This window comes from Molossus molossus, unplaced genomic scaffold, assembly GCF_014108415.1.
Source record: "Molossus molossus isolate mMolMol1 unplaced genomic scaffold, mMolMol1.p scaffold_m16_p_10, whole genome shotgun sequence".
In the NCBI taxonomy this organism is placed as follows: domain Eukaryota; kingdom Metazoa; phylum Chordata; class Mammalia; order Chiroptera; family Molossidae; genus Molossus; species Molossus molossus.
In genome coordinates, this window is record NW_023425345.1 from 98149906 (window position 1) to 98176015 (window position 26110).

A 26110-nucleotide genomic window follows, 5' to 3' on the forward strand; every position below is an offset into this window, starting at 1 on the left:
CCTCCTTCTGTCTAGCCTCACATCACACTGCACGTGGCCATGCTGCTCATCCTGGATACGATGATCTTTCTGCGTGTCCACTATCAGACCTTTCCTTACTCATTTCCAAGGACTACTCAGGCCGTGTAAAATGCATACACTTAACTCATTTTTACATTTCCTCTTGCCCTTGCATGAAAACACAAAAATAAAGTACGTTATTGTGATAAAATTGCTTTGCTTGTCCTGTTGTTTTACATTTGTTAACGTGTTAGACAGATATTTACCAAACTCCTCCTATACGCATGGCAGTTGGTTGTCTAAGCCGACCGGGCTAAGGCAGCGTGGTTCACCGGAAAGGCCTCGGCATTTGAGTTTTCCCAGCTCCGCAGTTACTGTGCGCTCCCACTGGGCCTCAGTTTCTTCCTCTGGGTTTTGGATCAAACACCTAACTTGCAGTGTGGTTGTGAGGCTCAATGGTTCGTGAATATGCAAATACCCATCCTAGCCCCTGGCCCCAAACCTACTGAGTCTCCCTGGAGGTGGGAGGGGTGGGCAGAGGGGGTGGGCAGAGGGGGTGGGCAGAAGAGGGTGGGCAGAGGGGATGGGGAGAAGAGGGTGGGGAGAAGAGGGTGGGGAGAAGAGGGTGGGGAGGGGGGGTGGGGAGAAGAGGGTGGGGAGAGGGGGTGGGGAGAGGGGGTGGGGAGAAGGGGTGGGCAGAGGGGGTGGGGAGAAGGGGGTGGGCAGAGGGGGTGGGCAGAGGGGGTGGGGAGAAGAGGGTGGGCAGAGGGGGGTGGCTAACCAGCGTTCTGTGCTTTGCCTCTTCTGTGGAGAGTAAAAGCTTGACACCAGGTGGTCAAGGTGACAGCTCACCTCATCTTGCTGCAGGGTGGGGTCTCAGAAGTTCCTAACTTGGATGTGCTTAAAAACTGCCTAGAGAACCAGACCCTCACCTGGAGATTCCACACTGCGCGTCCAGGCTGACAGGAAAGGTCTGGCTTTAAGAGCTCCCCAAAATAGGTATTATCCACCTGCCTGCCACAGGCACTTTGAGGTCACAACCTGAGGGTTCAGAGAGCAGAGGCTGGTAGGTAAACAAGGGTTTTTTTTGTTTTGTTTTTGTTTTTTTATTCATTTTTTAAAATATGTTTTTATTGATTTTAGAGAGAGAGAGAGGAAGGGAGAGGGAGAGAAAGAAACATCAATTGGCTACCCCTTGAACGCCCACTACTGGGGATAGAGCCTGCAACTTGGGCATGTGCCCTGACCAGGAATTGAACTGACAACTTCTAGGTGCATGGAGGATGCCCAACCAACTGAGCCACACTGGCCAGGGCTCCTTTTATTATTAAAGAACTCGTTGTAAAAGTTCTTGATAAAGAGATGTACCATTGACAGGTACATTCCACAATAACACATTTCAACAATGCTTACAACTGATAACCTAGTGAACGGTTATCTAAAGTTTCAAGTCAGGAGAATGGAAAACTATATCCTATTGAAAAAAAATAAAACAAAAACAAATTATCACACAAAATTAATGACTCGTGAATTAGAAGATGACTATCACCTTTTACTAAGTATCTAAGTTTCCATGGAGTAAAACTCAGGAAAAGGAGAAATAATTTTCGACCCCATTCCATAGGACTTGAGCTTCTGAAGTAACAACCAAACCTATTTCACCACCTGTAGGTAGGTTTCACAGAAAGAAGTAAAAAACAAACAAAATGCATATTCAGTACATGTGAAGTAAAAAGGTGTATATACTATGTGTATTGACGAAAGAAATAGTTAAAAAAATTAAGTCTGATCTACGAATGGAATTCTGGGACTGCCAGGTAATAATGCTCAGTTTTCACTGTACTAATGTCATGAATATATATGAACTATTAAAACTAAACATGATACAGTCAATAGAAAGCTGGCCTACATTTATGTTTATTAAAAACTGACATAAACAAAACCTGTACAAAAAATATCCCAAATCACATATCACTTTGAAACAGTAATCTTGAGAGACATTATCGCCTAGGACCCCCTCTTCCTCTGCCCCGGCCACGTCCTCTTCCTCTTCCTCTTCCTGCAGCAGCTTCCCTTTTCTCAGATTTCACCTTGAGTTCAGCATCCACAAGTAGTGTATCCAGAGGTAAGCTATCTGGCAGAATAAAATACCGAATGTTATTTCCTCGAATACTCAGTGTTTCCAGCTGTACAGGTTCTCGGTTCTTCAGGGTCATTTTCACAGCTTTGAGATGAGTATTCATGCTGACATCTACACCTGTGATTGTTCCATGGACCTGTGTTCCATTCTTTAATTCGATGGTAACAGTTTCGTGACTCAATTTCATCAAAAATCTCACTAGCCTCATCCTAACGGAGTTTTCAGTCCAAGAGGCACAAAAGCCGACAACCAAGGGCCACCGGACTGGAGTATGAATGGCTGTTTTAACCTTTTCACAGAAAGAGTTCTTGTGCCTGCAGGTGTGCAAGGTAAGAAAGTTCCCCTTTTATAAAAGTGAATTTCCATGTGTGCAAAGTCATGCAGACTTAACCCAAACTAAGAATGTTCCCGCGGAGCAAAAGCAGTAGATGAAGTTTCATATAAATCAATACATATGATTGGGGCAAGCCTGCAGAGAAGCACTACATTTCTATAGGGTCATCTGACAAATAGTAACTAAGCCCCGGCTACATTCCAAGAACCATGTCGGGCCTTAAGGATATAAGTGAAATAATGTGTTCTCCTGCAGATCCTGTGGGCGCTGTGGGGATGAACAGATCTTCAGGCTATTAAAATAGAATCAGAAAGGTGGACCCTGAAAAAGAAGATGCCTCTTAAGAAGGGCTCCTGGTGACTTAAACAGGCTTAAATTTAAAACAAAAAGAGCTTAGCAGCCATTTCTACACAAAGGCCTCTCACATAAACCACACTTCAGGAACAAGCCTGCACCAACTAAGGAGCCTGCCTTCTTCACTGAGCTGCCAGCCTGCACTGTTTGTGCCATCTGAGCCGGCCCTTGAGGAGCTTCTGTTTCAACCAATGGGACTGAGGCTTTCCTGTACTATAACCCCATCAACATCTTCACCAACCATTCAGAGCAGCTCCATTCTGACCAATCAGGACAGTGCCTTTTGGACCAATTGAACTGCAAAGATTTGGAGTCCTTATTTGCATGAGAATGGACCAATCAGGAACCAGGGGTGGGGACTTCTGTCTATATAAGTCAGCTCCCCTCTGGCTCAGAAGACTACTTTCTCTTTTCACTGAAAACTGGAGTGTGTTTCCCTGGCTGGAGCTGAAACACTGAAAGTCTCACCAGAGCAGAGCGGAGCAGAGCAGTGTGAAGCAGATCGGAGCTGCCTAGCTGAAGCGCCGCCTGGCCCCAGGACCGCCCGGCTCCAGGGATGCCTCGCAGCTGTGCTGTATCACAGTTGAGCTGTTTAGCACTGAATAAAGTTTACTTCTTCACCACATGCCAAATGGGGTATTCCTGTTGGCACTGAATTGGTGCCAATGACCTTGGTTGACAGAAGAATGCTAAGACAGAGAAAAGAGAGCAAGTGAAAGCCCCTGGAAATTCATCTGTAATAGTTTTCTGTTGCTACTGCAACAAATTACCCCATACTTGGTGGTTTAAAATAACACAGTGCAAATATCACTGACTACATTTGGTGGTCATGGACTTTCAACTTCTTTTCATTTAGAAATCTTTTGTCTTTTTTGTCTTTCATGACAGTGATTTTTTTTTTTAAAGACCAGGTCCATTGTCTTATAGAATGCCCCACATTTCGACTTATCTAAATGTTTTCTTATGATTATCTAATCATGTTAAATATTGCTTTATAAGAGTTCTATAAATGTGATATGTGCTTCTCATCACAGCATATCAGAAAACAGGAAATGTCCATTTTTCCTGTTATGGTTTTGCTAGTTTGAAGACTGAATTAAAATGGTGTTTTCTAGCTCTCTTCATTGTAGAGGTATTTTTATCCATTGTAATTAACAAGCAAGTTGTGGCTTTCCACTAGGAGACCATGTTAATATCCTGTCGCCCTACAACATTTCCCTTAATGGTTTTAGCATCTGTTGATGATTCTTGCCCAAGTCAGTAATTGTGTTAATGGTTGCAAAGGTCATCGGCTATTTTCTAATTGTATTGTTACATGTAAATGTATTAGCTAGCATTTCTCCTCAATGAAGAGCTTTCCCTTTTCTCCCTTTTGTTTTTGAGTATTACTGTGAATTTGATGGTTTTTCCATATTCAGTATACTGTGAGCCATTACCATTATTATTCTTTGCAATGTTCAAATTGTCCCAATTTCACCAACTGGAGATCTGTCAAGGCAACTCTTTTTTCTGTGATGTGACCTAATGGAGTATTTAAATGTTAATGTAAAACTTAATTTCTTACAGCATAAAAACATATATTTTATTTAAAAATAAATCTATTATCTTAGAGTTTTGGAGTTTCAAAGTTTGAAATGGGTCTTCAGGATAAATCATGGTAACCACAAAGCCATGTGCCCTCACAGTCTTTAGGGAAGGATCTACTTTCTGGTTTTTTCCAGCTTCTAGAGCAGTGGTTCTCAACCTGTGGGTCACGACCCCTTTGGGGGTCCAACGACCCTTTCACAGGGGTTGCCTAAGACATAAGAGTAGCAAAATTATGGTTATGAAGTAGCAACAAAAATAATTTTATGGTTGGGGGTCACCACAGCATGAGGAACTGTATTAAAGGGTCACGGCATCGGGAAGGTTGAGAACCACTGTAGAGGATCCTGGCATTCCCTGCTCATGGCTTCATCACTCAGCCTTGGCTTTCATTGTCACATCATTCTCTGGTTCATCTTTCTTCTGGTCCTGCCACTGTCTTAAAAGGACCCCTGTGATTAAGTTGTGCTCAGCTGAATAATCCAAATTTCTCTCCTCACCTCATCATCCTTGACTCAGCCACATCTGCGAAGCCCCTTGTGCCATGTAAGACAACATATTCACGGGTTTGGGCAGTAAGACATGGACACCTCTGGGGAGCCATGATTCTGCCTCCCATACCATCTCACCTAGACGTGGGGAACCAGGGGAGCTTCCTAGAAGAAGAGCTATCTGAACTGAAACTTAACCTATAAAATATTATATTCCTGGTGGTGGGGGGTGGAGCGTGGTAAGTGAAGGAGGCAGTGATAGAGAGGGAAGATTTCCTAAGCAGAGAAAACATGTGAGAAGACCCAGAGGGAAAGGAAACAGGTTTGTGGAACTTAAAAAATGTGCTTTTGTCCAGCCAGTGTGGCTCACTGGTTGAGCATCGACCCATGCACCAGGAGGTCACTGGTTCGATTCCCGGTCAGGGCACATGCCCAGGTTATGGGCTCGATCCCCAGTGAGGGGCATGCAGGAGGCGGCCAATTAATGTTCTCTCTCATTGATGCTTTCATCTCTCTTTCTCTCCCTCTCACTTTCTCTCCCTCTAAAATCAATAAAGGAAAACAACATTTTTAAAATGTGCTTCAGAACTGTGTCGTGGGTGGGGGAGGCTCTAAAAAGGAATCAGAAGGCAGATCGTGGAGAACAATGTCAAAAACTGTATTATGAACTTTGGGGTTTTTTCTTAGGGTAATAGGGAGCAACTAAAGAACTTTGAGTAGAAAGATCATTTTCCTCTGGTATGAAGTGAAGTTTGGAAGAGAGCATGGTTGGAAGTTGTGGAGATCCAGCGAGATGACGGAGCTCCCTACACTGAGGGTTCATGTGTTAATGACACTGGTTCACACGACAGGGCCCCTTCAGCTACCATCTGGGTGGCCCTTGCAAAGTGCTCACCCCATTTATACTTTATTTTCCTTATCTGTAAACATGAGAATAACTCTAGAGCTCACTGGAACTTACCCAATAGTATTGTTCTGAGGATTAAATGAGGAAATACATTTAAAGCACTTAGTACAGACCTGGTTCATGATAAAGGTCCAATAAAAGCTAACAGTTGTTATCTAATGGTCATTTCAATAGGAATAGAGACAACTGAGGGTTTTCAAGAGATATTGGGAGAAAGAATGAATGGGACCCATGAAGTGGATGAGGGAGCCACGCTGAGGCTCTGGTGTCTAGGTGGGCAGCTGCCTCAGTGGTGCAGATGGTGGTAGCCCAGAGCACAGTGAAGCACTGGGCAGGTGTGGGTGGGGGGTAGGGGATGCGGGGGTGATTGGTTTTTATTTTAACATATTGAGTTGGAAGGTGATTATGAGACTATCAAGAGATAAGATCCAATAGACACTGGTTGTGTGTGTTTAGAATATTTGAACTGGATACCTCTGTGTGGGAGTCACTACTGAACGTAAGGGAGTGACCGAGATCACTGGGAGCACACAGAAAGCGAGGAAAGACCTAGACTAGAACCCTGGGAGACACAGGTGAAGAGCGCTGCAGCACTTTCCTTCTCATGGCAGTTTATCACCCTTATCAAAAGTGTTTGATGTCTCTGCCACATAAGCCTGTTAGACTTGCAAGCTCCCTGAGGGCAGTGATCCGGCTAACTTGCTTCTCATTTGCATCTCAAAAGAGTAACATCTAACTGGCACACAACCCTACTCAATAAATCTCTCCAACCAAATGATTCAATTATAGGGAACCTTCTGAGCCCCTCCAAAAATTTTTTTCAGGAGGAAGCCACCAAAGGTCCTTGAAAGTCTAGCATGAAGACAATATTGTAGCAATATGCAGAGGGTATGAAGTAGTTTGTAATAATGGGCATATGTGGAAAGGTAAGTAAAAGTAGAATAATCACTATAAGATGAAACTATGAGGAAAGAATTTACAGAATGTAGTGATTGGAGGAGGGGGAAGAGGATTTGCAAACTGAAACATGGAATGATAGGATAAATGGTCATTTATATCCCTAGGTTGTTCAAATACAATCTTGTCTGGTAACAGATCTATTTCTGGTCCAATAGTTCTGGGCGATGGCAGCCTTACAATGGGCATCCTAGGTCAATACCTACAATAGTCCTTTTCTTATATTTACACATTCATCCCACAAACATGCATTGTGTACCTACTGCATGTCAGGACACAGAAATGAGTGAAACATCATACCCCTTCTGGCTAAAAGAAGGTGGTATGTGGTATCAGTGGTGCAGAAAGAAATGTAAACAAAATAACATGCTACAATATTGATTTTATAATGTGGATATAGGACATTCTATCAAAATTGCTTTGTCAAGGTTAATAATGACTTCCGTGTTGCTGAAATAAGTAGTCAATTCTGTGTCCTCATCTTACTTGACCTATCAATAACATTTGAAACAGATGTAACTCCCTGTTCTTAGAATATTTTTCCTTTGGTTACCTGGTTTGGTTTCTGCCTTAATATCTGTCCTCTTTAGTCTCCTTCGATGATTCTTCCTCATCTCCATGACCATGAACATTAGAATGCTCAGAGCTCAGTGAAGACTTCTTCATATCTATACTCACCTTCGTGGTGGTCTTAGTTAATGCCTTGGCTTTAAATACCATCTGTTGCTGAAGACATTTGATTTTTTTTTTTTACTCAAGCCTAAACTTTTTTCCTAACATCCAGGTCATGTAACCAAATATCAATCTGGCATCTCCTCTTGGATGTCTATTAGGCATCTCAGGCTTAACATGTCCAAAATTCAGTTCCAGACTGTCCCTCCAAAACCAGCTCTCCCCACCATCTTCCCATCTTAGTAACGGCAACTTGATCCTCCTAGTTGCTCAGGCCAAATACTTGGACGCATCTTTGACTCCACCCCACAGCCAATGAATCAGAAAATCTTTCGGCTTTATTGTCACATTATACAGGCGTGGGTAAAAGTAGGTCTACAGTAATTAATAAAGTAGGTTTACAATAATTAATAACTAATACAAGAATAAATTCTGTTTTGTGTACTCACAACTGTAGACCTACTTTTGTCTCCCTGTCCCCCACCCCATTTCCAGGATCTCATTCTTCTCACCAAGTAGATGCCATGGGCATCTCCACTTGGACATTTGCAAGAACTCCTAACTGTTCTCCCTGCTTCTACCTGCCTTCCTGCAGCCTGGTCTTAACTCAGGAACCGATGATCCTGTTAAACATGGTGGTTCACTCTGCCACTCAAACCCTGCTTGAGAAACCGGACTCCTTCAGAGCCCCACTGCCTCTCAGGCCTCAGATCCGCCCCGTCTCACTCTTTGCAGGCACAGCAGCCTCTTCAGTTTCTCGTAGACATGCCAGACACCGTTCCTTCTGCCCGGAGCAGGGGTCTCCCAGATGGCTGGATGGAACTCTCCTTTGCCTCCTTCAGATCTTTCTCCAAACTCCAAGTTCAGAAGAGACACCACTGGGAGGTTGAGTAACTTGCCTGAAGTCATTCAATTTGTTACCTTTCTGAGTTGTGAATTTTAGACTCTAGTTATTTTATTTTTCACCTACAAACTGAATAGGATCTTGACTTTTTCTAGTTTTCTTCCAAAATAATGTTTCATTTTTTTCCCATGCTTTGACTTGGAATTACTGAAAACTAATTTTTTTAAACTGAGTTTTGCTCTTGCAAATGACAGCCAAAGGACTTGATATAACTTTGAGAAATCACCACAACAGTTCATACTTTGGAAGCACTAGTGACTGATGCTGTGTAAACCACACAGAATTTACAACCCGAGATATTCAAACCGCAGGTAAAGAGGATCTATCAGATTGTCTCTGCCTGCTTTCGTTCCAGCAATATAAACTCTGCTGTGATCATTAACCTGTTTTTCCTTCTGTTTTCATAGACTTACCCTTTACGAAATATCTGGTTTCTTGTTTACACAGTATAGGTCTCACTTTGGAGCCCATCTGCATCACTGCCTCCCAAAAAGAGACTCAACAAGACTCAACTGAACCGACTTATTTTCGGGACTACAGAATTGAAGCAGTTAAGATATGAAGCCATCTACCAACTTCGCTTGAAATGTTCCAATTCCCTGTTGAGATGATGATGTTTCAGGGGTTCTAGCCCATCTCTGCTTTGGAAGAATCAGCTAACAGCCTCTCTGTCCCAGTCTCAGATTCCATCCCATTGTCCCCCTAGATCAGGCAGGAGCGACTTCCACACCCTGTGTAGGCAGGTACCATAGCCCGTGTGACCAGGAAGCAGTTACTGAAGACAGCCCATCCTTCCTCATCTCCCCGAAAAGATTTCAGGAATGGAAGTGTCTGAGAGAGAAATGAGACAGGCCAGTGAGCCAGGACAAGTGGAAAAGAGAAACTGAGACAGACAGTTAAATGGCCAAGCAATTTACAGCCATCTAATAAATCGCAAAAACATCTTCCCTAACCAAGGACATTTAGGATTATGCAAATGGTTTACATTTCTCCTGAACCAGAGGGTAAATGGCTTAAATCACCCGACTCAGGGAGACAGACAGCAGAAATCCAATTAGTGGCATTTGCCAACCACACCCAAGGACAGATGAAGATAAGGAAATAAATCTCATTTGATGCATCAGCATAAAGTTGATGAATATTCTATTGAGATCTCTCCAAAGACCTCCCCTAGACTCCCGGTCTTTAAAACCGTCAAAATGAAAATCCCAGTGATGCTCTCCCTCCCAGGAACACACTCATGCTTCTTCCCTCACAGGCATGCACCCTAAACTTTAAGGGTCCCCATGAGACTTGCAAACAGGAGAGCAACAGGCAGGGGCAGCTTCTCCTGGGCTAACCCCTGAACCTGTCTCCAAGGCCCCTTTTCTCCGACTTCTCAGTGAGCCAAAGCAGCCCCGCCTGGGCTCTCTCCTGTTGCTTCTTCTATCCTCGCCCCTTCCTTGTGCCACTGTCCCCAGCTTTAATAAGTGTACCCTCAACAAATAAATTGTTACCTCTGTGATAAGTTGTTACGTCCCTTTCAATGCCTGAAAAATTCTGACAGAACTGAAAAGTCCACCTTGGAATACCAAATTATGTCTCCTTCCTCCAATAAGCCTCTTCCCAACCAAGCCCAGAGAGGGAGGCACGATGGGCCACTCAGTCCTTTGGTTTGGGATGTGAAGGGTGGGTCACAGGGGAAGTGGAGAGAGTGGTCACCCAGGGACTTCACTCATGCTGTTTTTGAAGAAAACCTGCCTGTTGTGGACATACGCTCAGCTAAGACCGTTGTTTACCTCAGAGGCTCATAAGATGTTCCATTCAAAAGCCTTGCTTGGCAGGACAGTCCCCAGATAAGCAACAAGTAGACCCACAAATCTGAAGAGGAAAATAAAAACAGAGTCAGGTGGCAGGCAAATTGCTCTAACCCTGTAACTGCAGCCCTTACAAGCCCAGGGCAAAATATTTTCCCTATGAAAAGGTCAGAGAGGAAAACTCGGCTTCCTAGGGCAGCATCTGGAATGACTTAAATAAGGTTGGAATATGTGTTCCCAGCCCAAGTCACCTGCCTATATGAACTCTGAAATATGAATAAAGTTTGAAGGCAACAAAAGCTTGTTTTAAGTGCTTACAGTGTGCAGAATACTGTGCAGAATATTTTACATAAATTAGTTAATTTAACCTTCACAACAATAGTCAAATTTGGTATTATTCCTCCTGTTATGCAAATTAGGGGGCTGAGGCTAAGGGAGATGAGGTACGTTGCCTCAGGCTGGTGCTAACTGACAGGGCCAGGCCTGTTTGCCCCAGAGCCTTGTACCCCCACTGCAGCAGGTACTGAGCGCAGGTGCCACGGAGGGAGGGGCCACGTCTCCCACTGAGGAGGAGGCTGAGCACAAGGCTGATTTCCCTGCTGGTCACTCCCTTACCCCTGACCTGCCTCCCTCCCCCCTGGGCACCCCTTTCACTAAGCTGCCGAGATCACAGCCCCTAGAGAGCAGACAGGGCCTGGAAGTCCCCGCCCAGAGACACGTCCTCCTGCCCGTTTCCTCTCCCGGTAGGAGACCTGACAGAGGCGTTCCTGAGCCTGCAGAATACATGGTAGGAACTATCATTTACGTTTCCACAACAGTTCACAAAACCCTTCCGAATCACAATTCGTTTCATCCCGGCCACAGCCTCCGACAGTGGCGCTCGAATCTTCTTCATTTGACAGAAACACCTGTGGAGTGAGGACCAGGTACCTGCAGTTTCACCATCAGTGTTTCTCTCGAGTGCAGACTCGCTGGAACAGGGAAGCAATGATTCCTTAAGAAACTGGGATCCGCAGCCCGAAGCTCGGGGTGTTGGCGCTTAGCGGGAACAGCCATGTCTTGTTCAGTCCGGGGCCCTCACAAACAGGTGCTCAAGAAATATAAATTAACTGATTAAAGCACAGAACCCTGGGAACCCCTGGTGTCAATTTTATGGCCCACAAGATTTTACAAATAGGGCTACATGGCTTTACTATCCCACTTTAAAAGCAGGGTACGTGAAGCCCAGAGAGACTGACTTTAAACCACAAAGCTTTTCAGTGAAAAAGTGAGACTTGGACGGGTGTTTACTTTCAGAACCCTTCGCCATACTCACCACCATCACTAGATCCAGACACACACAAAAAATTAAATTCAAAAAGGACACATACCCTGATCATGACAGATTCCAGGAGGCTGGGCAAGCTCAGGCTATCTGTCACTGACAGGAAGTCAGCCATGGTACGTCCAGCCTACTCAGCTGGACCAGGGTTCAAGGCACTCACCTCGGCCTGTGTACAGGGTTGAAGCAAGTTACAGACAACAAGGCATTGGAAGAACCCTTGGAAGGCTACTTATTCAAAGAAAGGTTGAGAAAAACTGATTCCAACTAGGTCATTAGGATGACCCACCACACACCAGCTCGTGAGAACTTCTACCAGGCTACCATGATGTCCGAACTAAGACAACAGCCAACACTGCCTGAGATCTCACTGGATAGAAAAATAAAGGAGGATAGTGCTGTGAAGGGCTTATTCCACTTACTCCTTCAACCAGATTCCAGTCCTTTCATTCCCATAACTACAAGAGGAGTCTTCACTCGTACCTCCTAGCCATTCCTCTGCCCAACCATCTTATTCCATCTTACTTCACGGTCGGCTGCTGCATATTCAGTTGATACTCCTGTTGGACTGTGTGTTTCACTCTCAAATTCGGCTTCAACCTGAGACAGAGTCTTGTGAATGCCCTGAGCATGATAGCCTACAATCCTAGTACCAAGTCCACCCACCCCCAGTTCTAATCCAGCCTCCAGAATTCCAGGCTGTTTGGAACTCTGGTCTCATTTTTCAGTAAAGGCGTTCCCACAGAAAGGAAACCATTTTCACAGCATTGATTCAATATCACTCAACAAATATCAATTCAATTTCATTCAACAAGTATTTACTACGCACATTCTGTGTCTAAGCGTTGTGCTAGGTACAGGTAAGGATCCAAGAAAATTAAAATCAAGATCCATGTATTCAGCCCTGGCCAGTGTGGTTCAGTTGGTTGGGCAACATCCCATGCAGCAGAGGTTGACAGTTCGAATCCCGGTCAGGGCGCATGTTCGGTTGCAGGCTCGACTCCCCATGGGGGACATGCAGCAGGCAGCCTATCGATGTTCCACTCACTCTCCCATCAATGTTTCTCTCTCTCCTTCTCCCTCTAAAAATCAATGAAAACTATTTTTAATAATCCATGTACTCATAATGGTTAATAATCTATTGGATATGAGGATAGTTTAGGGCAAAATAACCTTAATATATGATGACATGGGTTAAATTTCATCATAAGTGGAAAATGCCAAATGTGTCCAAAGGAAGAAAAAAATGTATATCAGAAGGATCAGGAGAATCAGGAGAATCTTTATAAAGGAGTTAGCGTTTGACAAGCATTAGAAAGACCCCAAAAAGAAAGGTGTTTTGAGATGACACCCCCAAGAGCACGTGCAGAGAAAGCACCGAGGGTGTGTCTGGCAGTGGAATGACTCAGTGTGGCTGAGAACAGGGAAAGGGGACTTCTGGAAAAGGACAGGAGGGAGGAGGGATCGGCCACATGGTTTCCTGAAATTCAGGAAGGGAATAAATTAAATTGGCCTTTTCAAACCACGGTACGATGTGTTCTGACACAACGAGGATTGAACAATGTTTAAACCATAACATTTCCACTGGGCGAGCGTGTGCTGAATGGAACTCCCTGGTCATTAACATTTGCCTGGGACATCTCTGTGTTCACTGCCGCAGCTCATCAAGCTCTTTCCTTCTGTTCCAACACCTCAAAATCCCCACCTCTTCTTCCAAAGCTTGACTCATTTCCTGGAAGAGAGGTCGTTATGTCACCTCCAGCAAGTAAATGTGTCACCCAGGAGTCTCTCAGAGCTCACTGCCACCTCTCCCAGAGCCTCCAGACTTCCCATCCTCTACCCCATCGGACAGTTCGCTCACTCTTTGGGTTAAACTGAAATGGTTAAAATGGGTTATTCCATGCCCACGGTGCTGCCTGTCTCAGATGGTAAGGTCTGCGCGCTGCGGTTTTACCCCCAGCAGGGATCCCGCCGCTGTGCGGCTGGAAACAGCCCAGGAGCACCTCCCGTGCTCATCGGCTCCTCTGTTAAGTACCTGACAGATGCTTCTCCGGGGAAAACCTAACCTACTGGCAGAAATCCAAGCTTCAGTTCACAAGCCCTTTTGAGTGGTCCGGGATGCGGAGCCAGGGATGAATCCCCGCTGGTGGCCGGCTGTCCGTTCCCTGCCCTGGGGAAGTGAGAAGCCCGGGCACGGTGAGGATTTCCTGAAATGCCTCATCTAGAGACCGAGGATAACGCAGGGGGAAACTTACAAAATGGCTTTTCCACGCTGGTGATGCACCAACCTTCGAGAGCAAGGCTGAGGGTGCTGAAGAGACACGGCCTCCTGTCTGCGTGTCCATGTCCACAGTCTGCGTCTGAAGCTGTCTGCAATGGCCAGGAAACCTTACTGGTTAAAGGCCAACTGATTTTCAAAACATCTCTGTCGATTTAAAATTCAGAATCTTTTGAAAGGGCCCAGAGCTGAGATGTACTTTTATTTCACCTGTAGGGGAAGAAAAGTCTTGACAAATAAACACCCCCCCCCCACACACCACACACACACTTTTCCATCTTTATAAATTATTTTCCTCAATTTTACATATTTATTTTTTCTCTCATCTAACTGACTGATCCGATTATTAATGGAGTGTGGTAGAATGAATTAAAATAGACATTGACTTTGATGCTAAAAGTAATAAAAGAACAAAGAGAGGATCGAAATGTCCTGATGATATGTAGAAGAAAGGGTGGAATTTTAAGACTTTTGCTCTGGATGCATAATTTTCACCATTCTTTAGAATTCAACATAGAGAGAAGGTCATGACCTAACCATGGATATAGAAATATAGCGACAACATAAAATCCTTTAGGACATTTAAGAAGTATGTAGGAGGGCTGGTGGACATCCTTTTCCTGTAATTAACCGTTAAAGTTAAGCTGTCCATGCCTTAAATAGACATTTTATTTTATTTTTACCAAACATTCCTTTGCTTGTCAAGTGGTTTGCCTGTGTCTGTGCAGTCCCTGGTGGGGTCCTGCGGTAGGTATCACTGCCTCCAAGTGTTTTAACACCCGTGTGTGCACATGACAGTTCCTTATCTCCACGGCCCTGTGTTCATAATGCCAAGTGGATACGAGAGAAGGAAGAATTTCATCATTCCCAGGTTGGGTTAGCACATTTGTGTGGTCTCATGATGAGCTCGAAGCCAGACGCACGAGGCCTGCTGTCCTGATACCACGAGCACTGAGAAAGACCAGACCTGGGAACCGGCTGAGCCACCCGCGCAGCTGTCCGCGTGCCGGTCAGCTTCCTGGGATCACTGAACTCCAGGCTCCACGTCCTGCCTTCTTCCTGGGAGTCTCCTCCAGACCACGTGCTAAACGTACCACCCACATCCAGGTTAGGCGCTCCTGTATGCCGCGCTGTTGTTTTAATCCTTGCACTTCAACCGGCAAAAACAGCAGTTGCCAAGAACTATCAAACTCTCGCCTTAAAAAGTCCAGCGTCTGTTGCTGCATCAAAGAATCTTATTTATTGAATGTTTGTGCGCATCCTGGAGTGAAGTGCATGGAATTGTTTTCCAGAACCATTCTCTCAGGAGAAATCAACTTACAGAGTCAAGACTGCACCTCCTGGCTCCTGGATGTCATAGGACAAGCCCCGCCTTGTCGGCTCTTCCTCCTGGGGTTCCAGGGCCTCCTCACTCGTCCTGCTGCCTGCCCCTCGAGTCCCTTCGCTTAGCAGCTCTGACACAGCCCTCTGCTGCCTGCCCGCGGCCTGGACAGATGTCTCACCCAGGCCTGCAGTGCGCCAAGTGCCATCCCAGCCCCTGTGCCAGCTGCTCCTCATCCCTCGGAAACCGCCCCTTTCCACTCGGGTCGACTCTCTTCTCTGAACTCAGACACCTGTTCATCCACGCTGTTTATATCCCACATGTCATGCACCTAATTATGACTTTGTGGTGTCTTATTAACGTCTCACATTTTTGGACTTGTCATGGCCTTTCTTTCAACCAGACCCTCAGTTTCTCAAGGGCATGGGTTCTGTTTCCTACGTCTGTGTATCCCCATAGCACCTACAGAGCACACGGTAGGGACTCAGTGCGTGTCTGTTGATGACGTATGAAGATGAAACAGCTCGAGCACTTCTAGAAGCCTCATCCTCCTGGGAGATGGAACATATACACCACTGCGGCCCACTCTCTGGAGAAACAGATGGGAAGCCGGGTCCTGGACGCCGGGATGGCATTTGCAGGCTCCAGCCCTTCTGCTCGGGCTCCTGGCGGCGCCCGGGAGAGGCCCAGGGGACAGGCTCTCTACGCAGCTCGGCTCTGCCTTCCGGCCTCTTTCCACTCCCTGCGTCTGACTTCTCATCCGGGTCAACAATCTAGGACTTGATTTTTCACTGTCTTGTTTTCTCCAAGGGTCCAGGCTAAGTCCCGTCCCCAGGTGTGTGTTACTTCCTTCACCCCACAGGATATGGGCTCGATTCCTCCCACTCCAGCCCCCTTCTCCCAGAGCCGGACATTCCGGCCGGGGTACTCTGTCATCTACAAACCTCCCTACGTCCTCAGACCTCTCTTCAAACGTCCTCCCCGTCCCCGGGCCCCACCTTCACTGCCACCAGCTCTCCCCTAAAGGCATCAGTTCTCCTACAGTCCTGAGAAACTGCTCATTTCTCCCCCCCTTGATAAATGACACGGGATATACAGCCCACAGCTTGGTGCCCAGCAAGGCCCCCAGAAATGGTCGCTATTCAAGTGCCATCCTTATAGCGACCACTGTGTCACTCCTCAAGTCAGGAGGTGAGGCCACTGTCCTCCCCAGTCCCCTGAGGCACGTCTAGACCATTTCCCTTCACTTTCTGGTGAAGACCCCTGCCCTGTGGAGTGCCTCCTACCTGGTCAGCCCCCCTGATTCCACCCGGTGCTACATCACAGCCTCTGACGTAGACGCTCTGTCCCCTCCCCACCGCCAGCCCTGCCTCTGTGTACCGCCCGCGCTCTGCGATCGGACTTTGGGGCCCGGCGGCTCCTTCCCACTTCTAGACGAATCTTAAGCGTCTTATCCATCTTCTGGTTCTTTCTGACCTGCTCAGACAAATCTCATCCCGATTTTGTTTTCTCTGTACCAGCACCTGAGCGGGTAAGCCCTGAACTCAACCGGCTAGCATTTATACAAGAAGGATTTTCTGTGCATTTTGTCTGATAGAAGATTCTGAGGTTTTCTTTCTGCGCTGTATCATTCAAAGCAGGATTTGCAGAGTCGGCCGTGCTCCGACCCTGTGTGAGCAGTGACCACGCGGACGTGGCCCAGAGCTTCCTGAAGCCGGCAGCTGTGGCTGCAGGTCTGTAAAATCAATTTGGAAGATTTCCATCTTTTCATGCTGTTGGAGACTTTTTTTTTAATCCTCACCCGAGAATACTTTTTCATTGATTTTCAGACAGAGTGGGAGGGAAAGAGGAAGAGAGAGAGAAACAAACATTGATGTGGGAGAGACACATCTTTTGGTTGCCTCTCAGATGACCCCAACCAGGGCCAGTATTGAACCGCAACTGAGGTACGTGTCCTTGACCGGAATCGAACCCAAGACTCTTTGGTCCGCAGGTCGATACTTTGACCATCTGACTGCTGAGCCAAACCCATCAGGGTGAGACTTTTCTTTCCTTTAATTTTTTTTTTCTTTATTGATTTTAGAGTGAGAGGAAGTGAGAAGGAGAGAGAGAGAGAAACATTGATGAGAGAGAACATCAATTGGCCGCCTCCTGCCTGCTCCCCACTGGGGATCAGGCCCACAACCTGGACATGTGCCCTGACCGGGAATCGAACTGGCGACCTCTTGGTGCAGGGTCGACTCTCAACCTCTGAGCCACACCAGCCAGACGAGACTTTTCTTTTCATAAGAGAAAGTTTATATCGAAGAAATGGGTTCAGGAAACACGTTACCGAGGCCAAAGAGCTTACGGGAAAGAGAACAAGGAAAACACGCCTGGGGGAAGGGATAGCAAAGGCCTGGGGTGCTCCCTAGAGATAGCTGCCCCAGAACTAACATATTCCTTAAAAGTCTGATAATGATTCATGTTGATTAATTTTAATATGGAGTGTTGGCCTTTAAAAATGAGACTCACTGAGAAATGGGATTGATTTGAATTGACACTGATTTAATAACAGGACTAGAAAAGAATACCGACTGGGAGCACGGCTCTGAGTTCTTGGTTGTCCCTCAATGCTCTGCTGTTGGTCGAAGCAGCATCTTCTGAGCCTTGAGTCTTGGGGTGTCTGGTTGCAGACTATGAAATAAAACAAGTATTTAAGAGATTCTTAAATGACTTTCTTGTGCACAGAATTTCATTTCCTTATCTTGAGACTATAATATACAAACCTGGCCTGCTTCCAGCCTGCAGGTCTGCCCTACGGATTTAAAGAAGGTGAATAGATTAGCCAAAGAACCTGTATGCATAACCCACAGACACAGGCCACAGTGTGGTGAAGGCCAGAGGGAAGGGGGGTCGAGGGCAAGGGGGCGGGGAGGTGGACAAAGGGGAGGAAATGGGGACATCTGTAGTAAAATCAACAGTAAAAAAAAAAGATTTACCTCCCTCTACAATGACATAAGCCAATTTCGTAAATAATAAATAAATAAATAAATAAATAAATAAATAAATAAATAAATAAATAAATTACATATGTGTGTGTGTGTGTTTTCTCTTGGTTCTGTTCTGGAGAACCCAGACCAAAACACATACCCCAGAGGCTGCTGTACTTACTTTGGCAGCACATATACCAAAGGTGGTTACATGGTCCCTTCACTTTTCAGGGACCAGAGTCTGCTATTATTCTCTTTCCTTTGAAATCATAGGCAACCAAAGCCTTCAAAGTTTTATGAGCACTTAGGAGGACTAAACCCTCAGATGCTTTTAAACAATAAACCCATGCAGTTTGGGGAGAATACTATTTTTAAGAAAGGTATAAAACCTGGGAAAATATTCACAAAATGATATAAAATGTTTGAAGACAATAGAAATCTATAAACTCTTGGTGTGTCATGCCCAGTGCACCAGTATTTTTGGTTCTTATTGTTCTTAAACTTCATTCCAGTTAGGTATGATCACGATTTTGATTTTTTTTATAAAAAGTCAAAAACAAAATTGAAAACAAGAAGACTTTGTTAATTTCCTTGAGATGGAATTACATATGGAACATTTAACTTTTTTTTTTAAATCATCACCCGAGGATATTTCTCCATTTATCTTTAGCTAGAGTGGGAGGAAAGGAGGGCAGGAGGGGGAGAGAGAGAAACATTGACGTGAGAGAGACACATCGATTGGCTGCCTCCAGCATGACCTCCACCAGGGCCAGGGACCAAACTACAACCGAGGTACGTGCTCTTGACCAGAATCAAACCCACGACTCCTTGGTGTGCAGGCTGATGCTCTAACTGCTGAGCCAAACCTGCCAGGGCTTAACTCTTCTTTGTACAATTAACATATATTGTTCTTTTTTTTTTTTTTAATCCTCATCCGAGGACATTTTTCCATTTTTTGTACAGACAGAGTGGGAGGGAGAAAGAGGAAGAGAGAGAGAGAGAAACATCGATGTGAAGGGACACATCGAGTGGCTGCCACCCTCACGACCAACCAGGGCTGGGGACAAACTGCAACCGAAGTACATGCCCTTAGCGGGAACCAAACCCGGGCCTCTCCGGACCGCAGGCGGACGCTCTAACCGCTGAGCCAAACCGGCCAGGGCATTGTTCTTATAATAGGAAAAAATATATAGATTCTAAAAAATATAAACAGCGGTTTTTATAGTATGTAATTAAAGCAGAGTTGGAAATTTTGGATAATACAGATAAATTAAAGAAAGATTAAAAACCATTAAGGAGCTTAGATTGCAGGAGCCTGACACCATAAACAAATACAGGTGCAGGGCAGTTGGGGACTGGAGTGCAGATAAAAATATTAACCAACACACAATGGCGAAGCAGAAGCTTCAACTTGGGAGAGCCCAGGCCAGAGGTCTGAACATTGGGTGATGAAATATGACACTGGTAAAAAGTGAGGCTGGTAACGAGCCCAGAGCCTGAGGGTGTCAACACGTCAGTCATCCACCCCAGCTGGGAGAACCCCAAGTGAGATGGAACAATGAACTTAGGAGTGGCTGAACCAGATGCAAGGACCAGGCGACAAAATGTGACCCAGAGAAACTGAACAGTAAAGAAACTACGTGATTGGAGAGGTGCCTATTTAGTTCCTCTGCCTATTTCTTAATTGGGTTCTTTGTCTTCCTTTTGTTGAGCTGTATGAGTACTCTATATATATTGGAAATTATCTGATATATATATCAGGATATCTGATGTATCCTTGGCAATGATGCTCTCCTATAGAGTGGGTTGCCTTTCCATTTTGGTGGTTGTTTCTTTAGCTGTGCAGAAGCTTTTGAGTTTGATGTATTCCCATATGTTCATTTTCTCCTTTGTTTCTGTTGCCTTAGGTGATGTACCAGTGAAAATTCTGCTGTGTATGATGTCTGAAATTTTGTTGCCTACATTTTCTTCTAGGATTTTTATGGAAGAATATATGTACCCCATGTTCATAGCAGCACTATTTACAATAGCTAAGATCTGGAAACAGCCCAAATGTCCATCAGTAGACAAATGGATAAAAAAGCTGTGGTACATATACACAATGGAGTACTACGCAGCTGTAAGAAAGAAAGAACTCTTATCCTTTGAGACTACATGGAGGGACCTGGAGAGTATTATCCTAAGCGAAACGAGCCAAGCAGAGAGAGACAAATATCACATGATCTCACTTATTTGTGGAATATAATGAACATAACAGTCTGAGGAACGGGGTAGTCCCAGAGACGTGGAAGTGGGGTACAGATTGACAATCCCCAGAAGAGGGGGTGGGAGGGAGATAAACCACAGAACTTATATGCATGTATGCATGAACAATGGACATGGACATGGACAACAAAGTTGGGGACAGGGCGGGGAGGGTGGGGGAGGAGGTATCAGTTGGAGAAAAAGGAGAAACATTGATAACAAAAATAAATTAATTAAATAAAAAAAAAGAAACTACGTGATTCAGCTTTCACGTGGACTATTTTTTTTTTTTTTTTTTATCCTCACCCGAGGATATTTTTCCATTTTTGGTACAGATAGAGTGGGAGGGAGAGAGAGGATGGGAGAGAGAAAGAGAAACATCGACGTGAAGGGACACATCGAGTGGCTGTCACCCGCACGACCAACCAGGGCCGGGGACAAACTGCAACCGAAGTACATGCCCTTAGCGGGAACTGAACCCGGGTCTCTCCAGACCGCAGGCCGACGCTCCAACCGCTGAGCCAAACCGGCCAGGGCTGGACTATTTTTTTTTAGAAGGAATAGTTGTTCATAATAAGTCAAATTGAAATGCATTGAGCTGAAAAGCACAGCAAAAGATGAGAAAGATATTCAGAAATAGATTTAAACTTTGAGAAACTTTATCAATCAAAGGCCACCCAAGAAAAAAAAACACCCCTGGCTAAAAGTCCTTTCAACAAATCATGTAAAGGGTTTATGAGTTTTTCAGAAGAGAGCCAGGCTGGAAATGTAAGTTATTTTTATCACTTTTATTGAAAAGGCCATTTCTCTGCTCTAAGACGGGATTCTTTGATGAAGGGTCAGGAGTTTGGGGGTGACTGTGAATGCGGTTTTCAAAGCAGTAAGAAAAACCATCCGTGTTGAAATGCCAAGCTTCCTCCAAGAACACTTCCGAAAATAACTGATAAAATTGCTTGGGGCTCCTCTGAATTCTTGTGAGGCACGATATTCAAAGAAGCTGGTACTTGAGAATACTTTCCTGTGACTACATACTGTTGAATTCTAAAATGCCACATAGCCACATGAGAGCAAAGTAAATTCTTTTTTAATGCACGATGGACAAAATGCATAGATACAGCCTCCATGTTGGGGCGAAGGAGGTGGACCTGATGGACCTACCAGTCGGGTGACCCTGTTGACTGATCTGAATGATCATTCCGATTCCGCGTCATGAGGTGTTGGGGACGGAATGACTACCTCACACTCGAGGCCGGTGGTGAAGACGGGACAAACACCAGGAGGAGAGAATGGAGCGGAGCAGAAACAGTCATACCAAAAATCCTCGTGAGACCAAGAGCTCCTAGCTGGCCTCTGACCTACACAACAGCACACGTGAACCAGTGTCGCACCCTCTCATGCAAGGAAAACAAATGTATCCTTTCTGGAGTTTGTACATTTCGTTGGCTTTTAGAATCTTAATGCTGCTGCTTCTTTTTTTATTTTTTTAATCCTCACTTGAGGATATTTTTCTATTTATCTCCAGGTAGAGTGAGAGGGAGAAAGAGAAAGGGGGAGAGAGAGAGAGAGAAACATCCATGTGAGAGAGACACATGGATAGGCTGCCTCCCACGAGACCCCGATGGGGGCCAGGGACAGAAACTTTGACCAGCATCAAACCATGAACCTTTGGTCCGCAGGCCAGCGCTCTAATAGCTGAGCCAAACCGGCCAGGGCAAGATAATTTTGTTAATAAATACCACTCAGTACTTTTCTACTTTCCAAAAGCCCGTGAGCATGTACACTTAGCATTTTGCCACACAGTCTTCGGTGCTATCTGTTCTGAAAACCTCCCAACAGTGGAAATAGCTGACTGAGGAGCAGACACAAGACACCTAACACTCATCCGTCCCCAGGGTAACCCCAGGGTCAGCTGGGGCAAGCAGAGGCTCCGCCTCCTGTGATGTCAACAATGAGAGGGCTTCCCCACCTCCATGCTCAGCCCACGCCCCACCGCCAGAAGGGCAGCAGGAAAATGGCCTGTTAATGCCAAGGCTCACCTGGGCTGCCCTTGGATTCACCTTTACTGCGACTACAGTCCAATGATAACAACAATGATAGTGCACATGGGTTGCTTAGCACTGATTTGTTATAATACTCTCATCACAGAAGTATTCCTTATTAAAAATATTTAGACTATACACTCACTACAGTGAGGAAGAATATACTTATTAGGGTGAAGCATATGAAATTACCAATATTCAACCTTTTTGACCTATAAAGAATGTTTCCTTATATAGAGTGTATATGATCAATAAAGGACTACCATAAGCTCTCAGCCCATGAGCTGGCTTTTCAGGGGTGCTTTGCTCAACCAGAATGAGTTTCAACTCTCTGCAGTCTCTCTCCCATTCTCACTTATTCTTGGGGTTCAATACTGACTTACAAAATACAAAGGGTGTGCGGTGGCATTGCCTCGGCTATTGTGAAGCATTCAGGGGGAGGGGGAGGGTGATACTGAAGTGTGGCCGGATGGCTAGTGGGCTTCCCAAGGGAAGGTCAGAGAGGCACGGGTGAAGGTCAGCTGCCAAGCAGGGAGGGGTGCAAGGCCTCAGATGTCATGCTCAGTAGCATGAGCATCGTCACTGCACTGGATAAACAAGACAGACATGTTACAACTTCAGGAGGTATGACCAGAACAAGAGAGATACCACTTTAAAGAGGCTTTTCTGCCCTGGCCGGTTTGGCTCAGCGGTTAGAGCGTCGGCCTGCAGTCCAGAGAGACCCGGGTTCGGTTCCCGCTAAGGGCACGTACCTCGGTTGCAGTTTGTCCCCGGCCCTGGTTGGTCGTGCAGGTGGCAGCCACTCGATGTGTCCCTTTCACATCGATGTTTCTCTCCCTTTCTCTCTTCCCCCGTCTCCCTCCCACTCTATCTGAACAAAAACTGGAAAATATGCCCTCAGGTAAGGATTAAAAAAAAAAATCTTTTCTAAATGGAGTCACACTGACGGACCCACTAAGGTCATGAAAGTAGCTGCTACAGGGAGGAGACAAAGAAACAAGAAACCCAGGAGAAGAAAGGAGGGAAAACTCCCCTCCTCCCAAGCCCAGCTGGGTGCTCCCTCCGCAGCGTGACGTCACTGGCCAAGCCCGTCTGGATCTTCCAGATCGCTCTGTTCTCCCCATAATGATTTTTGAGAACAAAAAGTACAAAGATTTAGCAAGTAAATTAATCTTGAAACGAAGAAGAGGAGTCCTGCCTGCCAGAGATTTGAAACGGAAAGGGTTTTCTCCTCCCGCACAGTGTTACTGGCAGACTTCTAAGCGTGTCCAGAAGTTGCCCTTTGGAGATTGGAAAATGAACAAATTTGGACTCAGTTTGCATCTCTCCGGGTCATGGATTAGGAAGTGAATCGCTTCACTCTGTGTCCCACCTGTGGGAAGAAGATGGTTTTGTGTGATTGACAGTTAGTCTGTTTACAGATCTAATCATTTTCTCTCGATCTGATAAAGTGCTGGAGTATTGGCCCCTTGGAAGTGGTTACAATTCATCAGTGCATACTTATACAAGCAGGTGGATTCATGCATCTGTGAAGAAAGCATCAATGCCACCTGGTTGATATTGAAACTCTTGCCTTTGAACTTGGTAAGTGTCCCAGGTGCCTGCAGGAACTTCGCTGTGCCACAGGCACAGTGCCACCAGCGCCTGCAGAGACTGAGGTCTCCGAGAGCCTTCTTTCCCTTTGCAGTGTTTCTCCTGCTGGTCAGTGGCATCGCTGCGATAGTAAACTCCTGCGTACAGAATCAACACTCACCTCTTAACACAGGTAACCCTCTCATTCTCACACCCAACCCCTCCCACCAAAGCCTGTGCAAAGAGCTTCAAAAACATCGTCTCTGATTTGGCTATTAGTCACCAGGAAGTGGTGATGCAATGACATTCTGGTTCGGTAGGCCTGCATTTCTAGCGCACTCCCGGGTATGTCTGCTGCGATCCATGAACCACAGGCCGAGTCGCAGAGCTTCGAAGACCATTCTGTTTTTCTTCTGAATGTTTTGAAGATTATTTAGTCCTTAGAAAAATTCACCCCTTGAAAATGCTTTAATGTTGCCAACAGGCTGTCTGGGCACGGCTGTGGATATTTTCTAGCAGATGGGGCTGACTTTAGAAATGGGAAGAACATCAGGCTAGAACTGCTCTCATTGGCCACGTCTTTTTAGCTCCTGGCATAAGCACAGACTCAATGATGACCTAGGGGCTTACTCTCAAAGTTACACACAAAAATGAATTTTGCCACCACTACTTGACTAGGTGAGCTTGTCCTGGAGACCGCCAGGCCCGTTTCATTCAGTCGCAAATTGGTTGCTTTCCTTGGGGTAATTTGAATTATGGCATGGGGTAAGAAAATGTAAATGTTTAAACACATAAACACAAATATTGTAATTGTGTGTTTAAATTCTATATTTGACTGAACAGAAGTAATTCTTGTTATTCTACCTCTATGTCAGGATGTTCATTTTCTGCTTGGAGAATTCAATCATTTTAATGTCCAAAGAAACTACTGTGGGAAATGCAACTGGTCCAAGCATATTTATTTAACCATCTAGAACAGATGGGGAGAGGGCGCGCTGAACTAGGCAGCTCTTCCCAGATGTTTCAGAAATGCTTCTTATGCAACTGTCTTGTACCCAAACAGTGTAGCTCTATATTACCTTATGTAGAAAAATACCTTACTTGGAGAAAAAGAAACATAATTATATATAAACTATACTAATTCTTGGATTTATCCCTTATGTTCCTGTTTGAAAACCCTGCCTAGATCAAATCCTCACCACTACATTTCAGCAGCCTCCTGGTTAGTATCTCTGTCCGTAGAGGCCATCTATTCTAATCAGACACCTATTCCAAAACATTCTTGCCAAAACTTCCTTAATTTAAGGAAATTAAGACTTAAAGAACCAGCTATTGTATTACTCTATTTCAAGCCATTTTCTCAAAACCTGTAGTTCCTAAACTAATACTCAACACCCTTTATCAAATAAATTAACAACCAAAAATCTCAGATTTTTTTTGTGCATTTTACTATTAATTCAATTTCTTCGTAGATATAGAACTATTCAAGTGATCCATTTCTTCTTCGGTGAGTTTTGGTGCTTTGTTTCTTCCAAGGAATGATTCCATTTTATCTAAGTTTTTGAATGTATGTGCATAGGTTCTTACTAGTGTTCTTTTATTACATTAATGCACGCGGAGTCTGTGATGACATCATCTCTTTTATTTCTGACATTGTAATTTGTTTCTACTCTCTCATTTTCTTCATCAGTCTAAGAGTTTATCAATTTTATTGTTCTATTCCGAGAATCAGCTTCTGGTTTTAATGATTTCTCTATTGTTTTTCCACTTTCAATTTAATGGGTTTCTGCTCTTTATCATTTATTTCCTTCTGACAACTTTGGTTCATTTTGCTCCTTTTTTCTAGTCCCCTAAGGTGGAATTATCACATTAATTAGAGGACACTGTTTTTTTGTAGTTTTTTTCTAATATGTGCATTTAATGACATATCCCTACTAAGCACCGTTTTCACTTTACCTCACAAATTGTGATACATTGTGTTTCATTTTCACTCAGTTAAAAACATTTTCTAATGTCCTTTGAGACTTGACCTTTGGTCCATGGGTTGCTTAGAAGTGTATTATTGAATGTCTATGAATTTGGGGATTTTCCAACATTTTTCTGCTCTTGATTTCTAGATTACTTCCATTATGGTCAGAGGATATACTTTGTGTGGTTTCAATACTTTTAAATATGTTATGTTTGTTGTCCAAACTAGTACAAGGACTGTCTTGATGTGTTCCAC

General features: G+C 44.8%; 1 protein-coding gene across 2 annotated transcripts; it reads right to left on the minus strand.

The window, feature by feature from the left end:
• Positions 1-2000: 2000 nt before the first annotated feature.
• Positions 2001-2348, minus strand: LOC118624734 (small nuclear ribonucleoprotein Sm D1-like). Of its 2 annotated transcripts, XM_036253210.1 has the most exons (2): positions 2258-2348; positions 2001-2134 (listed from the first exon to the last, which is right to left on the minus strand). In XM_036253210.1, exons 1-2 carry the CDS (start codon positions 2346-2348, stop codon positions 2001-2003), a joined length of 225 nt encoding a protein of 74 aa, XP_036109103.1. The 2 variants fall into 2 exon arrangements, with proteins under 2 accessions (XP_036109103.1, XP_036109101.1); XM_036253208.1 differs by having other exon boundaries at positions 2001-2348.
• Between the last annotated feature and the right edge of the window lie 23762 nt (positions 2349-26110).

Bases quoted from the DNA above. Each gene is read 5' to 3' on its own strand.
- LOC118624734 (XM_036253208.1), bottom strand. From the start codon at position 2,348: ATGAGGCTAGTGAGATTTTTGATGAAATTGAGTCACGAAACTGTTACC.